Source organism: Populus euphratica, unplaced genomic scaffold, assembly GCF_000495115.2.
Source record: "Populus euphratica unplaced genomic scaffold, PopEup_1.0 scaffold1366.1, whole genome shotgun sequence".
Classification (NCBI taxonomy): domain Eukaryota; kingdom Viridiplantae; phylum Streptophyta; class Magnoliopsida; order Malpighiales; family Salicaceae; genus Populus; species Populus euphratica.
This window is the reverse complement of record NW_011501219.1, coordinates 36449-41632: the sequence shown is the minus strand read 5'-3', so window position 1 is coordinate 41632 and position 5184 is coordinate 36449. Positions and strand designations below refer to the sequence as shown.

Here is a 5184-nt window from a genome sequence, read left to right as displayed (position 1 = left end):
ACCCTATAATTTCCCCCACCAGCCATACAATTCAAATCATGCAGTACACACACTTCCAAAACAAAGGAGAATATCTTACCTAAAATAAAGAAAATGCCCAGTCCTCCCCCCCGCCCCCGGGACCCACCACCGGCAGCGCCTTCCAAGCTTGATAAATTTTATCCGTGCGAACCGTACCGTTTTACAGTTGCTTGCTGGCTTGGCTCCCTCTCACCGCTTCATTCTCTCCGACAATGACACTTGGATTCTTCTTTAATCGAAAAATTAAAAAAAACCCCTCTCTCTCTTCCTTGGTGGGTACCACCAAAGTAAAAGGAAAAAGTCAAAAGAGAGAGAAAAAAGAAGACGAAGCGAAAACAAAAATCATCCCTCTCTCCTTCTTTGTCCTTTCTCTTCTTCTCTTCTTCTCTCCTATCGTTTCCTTTTCCTCTTTCTCTCTCCGGCCGGGAGACCCACCAGCACAAACATTCTCCGCCACCAACTTCCCTTTTTCTATCTTCGTTGCGCCCCCAATTCATCATCGCCGGTCTCGTCTCTTCCCCTTTCCTTTCCCTCTTCCAGCAGCGGCCACAGCTCACAATCACTACCGACCTTGCTTCTTGACGCCGGCATCAGCAGCGTTGTCACCATTCATCCATCTCACCAGGGTTCCTCCTCGTCCGATCTCTGTCTCACCTCGGTTTTCTTCAACGACAACCTCCACAACTCCTGAAAACAGCGGCCACCTCAGGCTGCCGAAAGAACAGATAATAACAGCAACCAACAGCCACGTGTAGCAGCTATGGAAGCCGCCCAAGCCGTCTACTCTTCATCCTCTTCGATCTCCCTCTAGGTAGCGGTGGGCTGCACCGCTGACAGAATCTAGAAGAATACAAAGCCCCTCTCCTGCTTCATCCAACACACGCCTCGAAGCAGCGTCGCCTCGTGGGACCAGACGTTCCGGGCGTCGACGCGTGACTGGCACGCGCCGTCATCACTGTAGAGGCAGAATCTTCAACAGGTATCTCCTCTTCGTCCTCCTCCTCCTCCTCCTCCTCAGTTTCTGCATTTATTTTTAAGAAAAGAAAAAATAATGAAATGGAAAGTGGCAGATTTGTCGCGGATTGGTTTTTGATGCGATGTGAGGGGTCGGAGACCCTGTTGTGATGTTGATGGGCCCCTGAAAAAGAGGCTGGGAGGAAGGAAAATAAGGAATTGTAGATTAGGGCCCCTTAAAAAGGGTACTGATTTAGTTTTGTTATGTTTTTGTGTTGATTGATGATGTGTCCAGTTCCCTGAGACATTCCTTTGACTGTCTCGGTCTGTTGATCAACCCAAAATGTGCATTTTGCTGTTGTCTGGGTTGAAAATTTGCTCTTTATCGGGGTGTTTGCATATGTCATTTCGAGTACGCTGCATGGACGTGTTTTAGTATTCTTTCCATGTGTTAAACTTTGTTCTTATCGCACCTAGTTCAGGTTTCTGGTGTACGAGTCCCTGTGCTAAGGTTTTTAGGTTGTCATCATAATAAATACAATAATTTCTGCTTGTGCCAATTTGCATCTCTTTCGTTGCTGCTTGCTCTGTCTTTGCTTTAAAACGCTTATGGAATTGCATTGAACCTGGATGGCATCACATTCAAAGTGTCCACATTCCAACAATTTACATAACTGGGGCATCCAAACAGTTATTGGATCTATAATCCAAAGCCATTGAATTTTATGCTTGGAAACTTCTGCTTCAAGAAGATTAAGAAAAACGAAATTGTTCATGGTCAATAAAAGAAATGGATCATTAATGTAACACAAGAGATAGCAAACGTCTGCTTGAATTCACCAGGACTCTCAAAGACTTTGTTCTTTTAAACTGGAAAGTATTCAGAGCATACCTAACATATGCTTAAATTAACTCACATCTTCTTGTTTGCCATTTTACATAGAAAAGACAAGAGCCTACCATGTATAGAGACAACCTGTTCCAAACAATAAACACAAGCACAACACTTCAAAACATGTTTAAAAACATCAATTCATTTATGAAAGAAAAAAAGTTTATGGAAGAGGAAAGTCAAAAGTTATTATTGGATTATTCTCATTGCAATGAAAAGATATAATGATGTAAATGGATGCAATATTTAATGATATATAAAGTTACTTTTTTATGCTTGCCACTGTTTGTATAACAGGTAAAGTAAAATATTCATTTCTAAGAATTGAGAGTGGGTGGTAGAAAAATTAAAAAGTTTAAGTTTCACTAGACTATATTTTAGAATTGAGAGTGGGTGGTAGAAAAAAGTTTAAGTTTCACTAGACTATATTTCATGCTTTATTCAACGAAAATAAAATTAAAATCAAACAAAGCCTGGCAAAATAATGTGATAAATTATTGTTTCATTATTTTTCAACAATAGTTGAGCATGCCTTGTTTTTTGACGTGAATAATTTTTTTTTGTTATATTTGTTTATTGGGATTTGTAGGTTTTTTAGGCTTCTATGAAGGTGCCATTTTACATTGAAGCCAGAACAAGAAAAAAGAGGGTCAGTTGAAGAGCCATAAAAAACCTTCTTTTGGTAGTGGATTGTCAAGGTTTTGATGGTTAAAGAGGGCTTTTACTCTATTTGTTTCAAGGGTTATGATGGATTTGATGGGTTTTGGTTTTGATTCGGATAAGATTGAAGTCTGCATATAACATGGTATCTTTCTTGTCTTGTCTTTATGGGTTTGAATGATTTCTTGATTTTAGAGGTTTCAGCGATTGAATTGGTGGGATAGAGAAGAGGGAAAACAAAAAGACATGGAGGAGGAGGCTAACTCTTGGATAAGGAGGACTAATTTCTCTCACACAGTATGTCATCGTTTGGATTCTTCAAGGCTGGCTTCTTTTCCTATCAATATTCAGACGGAGAGAATTGTGGGCTTGAAATCCAGGCCTGGAACAGGAACTGCTTCTCCCAAGCAGAAATCACAGCAATCCTTTTTTAATCAAAACTCGCAACACTCCTTTCCCAATCAGAAATCACTTTCCTTTCCCAGTCATAAATCATCAATGTCTAATAATTCTCAGATTCAGAGAAATCCACTCACCAATAAGCAAAGATCTTTATCTCCTCTCCCTAAAACAATCCTTCCTGATACTTTTAAAGAAGCAAGGTCTGTTAATAAGAGATTCTCGACACCACTTCCTCGTAGAAAAGATCAAGACATGGGAATTATAGGAAAATATTTGCATAAAGAGTTAAAAGAAACCAAGGAGAAGCTCAATACAAGCCCACTTAGGCATTTAGCCTTGATGAAGGGTGGTCATGAAAAGTTTAGGAGCAAGAAGGAATCTGCCTGGACAAAGTATTTTGATCATGGTGGAGGAAAGGTTAATGCTGTGGAAGCAGCTGATGAATACAGTGTTGATCTGTCTAAGCTGTTTCTCGGGCTTAGATTTGCTCATGGGGCACACAGTAGGCTTTATCATGGTTTATATAAAGATGAACCTGTTGCAGTTAAACTTATTAGGGTACCAGATGATGATGAAAATGGAAACTTAGCAACTCGATTAGAGAATCAATTCAACAGAGAAGTCATGCTTCTATCTCACCTTCACCATCCAAATGTCATTAAGGTGATTAGTCTGGTCGTATTACATAATTTTGCTGCTTAGAGGAATCATGCAAATTGGAAACTTTTTTTTAATAGTTGATAATTTTAGTCATCACTGAAATTATCATTATTGGAATGAGTATTAGATTGCTAACTTGTTTAATCCTTTCTAAGTTATATATTTTGATTTGGCAATACAGTTTGTAGCAGCATGCAGAAAGCCTCCAGTTTATTGTGTTATAACAGAATATTTATCCGAGGGTTCCTTGAGAGCATACTTGCACAAGCTTGAGCCTAAAACTCTCTCCTTAAGGAAATTAATGACAATTGCTCTGGACATTGCTCGTGGAATGGAATACATTCACTCTCAAGGTGTCATTCATAGGGACCTTAAACCAGAGAATGTCCTTATCGATCAAGAGTTCCACTTAAAGATTGCTGACTTTGGTATAGCTTGTGGAGAGGCATATTGTGATTCACTGGCTGATGACCCAGGCACTTACAGATGGATGGCGCCTGAGATGATAAAAAAGAAATCCTATGGGCGAAAAGTTGACGTGTACAGCTTTGGACTCATCTTATGGGAAATGGTGGCTGGAACAATTCCCTATGAGGATATGACTCCCATCCAAGCTGCTTTTGCAGTAGTGAATAAGGTATGCAAGTATTGTATTTGTTGTCAATATTTTTGTTTGAATTCATAAATTTAATCTGGTACATTTTATCCTATCTTGTTTCATTTCTCCATGTTTTTATTCATCTGTGTACAAGCTTTGTCCTTCATTTGATTGCATTTATGAACTCCTTTTTTACCCGCCAACCCTTATTTTATGTTTTCCTATGTCTAATGTTTTTGCATCCATCTTGTGTGTTTGGCGGAGTATTTTGGACCAAAGCTGTTTTCGTTCTCTTTGCGTAAGGAATGTGAAATCTAGCGACATATTTCATCACCCTTGGTATCTGCACAAGTACTAGATTAATGGTGATTTGAAACTGTTTGGATCAGGCTGATAGTATGAGTAAGAATTTCCATTGATTGCTTCCTTTTGGTTTGGTTTGGTTTGTTTTCCTTCTATTATTTCCCCATCTTGTCTTAGTTCTCTATGTTTTATGAAAATCAATGGTGTGTTTTATATACAAAAAGTACAACTTTTGAAATTTCTAATTTCTATCCAGAATTCAAGACCTGTTATCCCGAGGGACTGTCCTGCTGCCATGGGAGCTCTAATTGAGCAATGTTGGTCATTGCAACCAGACAAGAGGCCAGAGTTTTGGCAGATTGTAAAAGTATTGGAGCAATTTGAATCTTCTCTTGCTCGTGATGGAACCTTGAATCTGGTACCGAACCCAACTTGCCAAGATCATAAGAAAGGAATGCTCCATTGGATTCAAAAGCTTGGTACTGTGAATCCTAATAGCACACCAATGCCCAAACCTAAATTCACATGAATCTTTTTTTATGGCTTGGCTTTTGTAATGTACCCAGGTCACTTGTAATTAAAAAGGGTTTTTTTTAAAGCTCCTTTATTTGCACACTTCGCAATCGAGGGTCAATTTAAGAGATTGGTAGGCGTAATTTCACGTGAAATGTCATCTTTTTACAAATATACACAA

General features: G+C 39.2%; 1 protein-coding gene across 3 annotated transcripts; it reads left to right on the top strand.

The window, feature by feature from the left end:
* Positions 1–344: 344 nt before the first annotated feature.
* LOC105117464 (serine/threonine-protein kinase HT1-like) lies at positions 345–5158 on the top strand. Of its 3 annotated transcripts, none has more exons than XM_011015126.1 (4): positions 345–1000; positions 2723–3592; positions 3771–4226; positions 4747–5158. In XM_011015126.1, the coding sequence occupies exons 2-4, from the start codon at positions 2774–2776 to the stop codon at positions 5017–5019; spliced, it is 1548 nt and encodes a 515-aa protein (XP_011013428.1). In that variant the 5' UTR covers positions 345–1000; positions 2723–2773; the 3' UTR covers positions 5020–5158. The 3 variants fall into 3 exon arrangements, with proteins under 3 accessions (XP_011013428.1, XP_011013425.1, XP_011013427.1); XM_011015123.1 differs by having other exon boundaries at positions 2466–3592; XM_011015125.1 differs by having other exon boundaries at positions 2457–3592.
* The last annotated feature ends 26 nt before the right edge of the window (positions 5159–5184 follow it).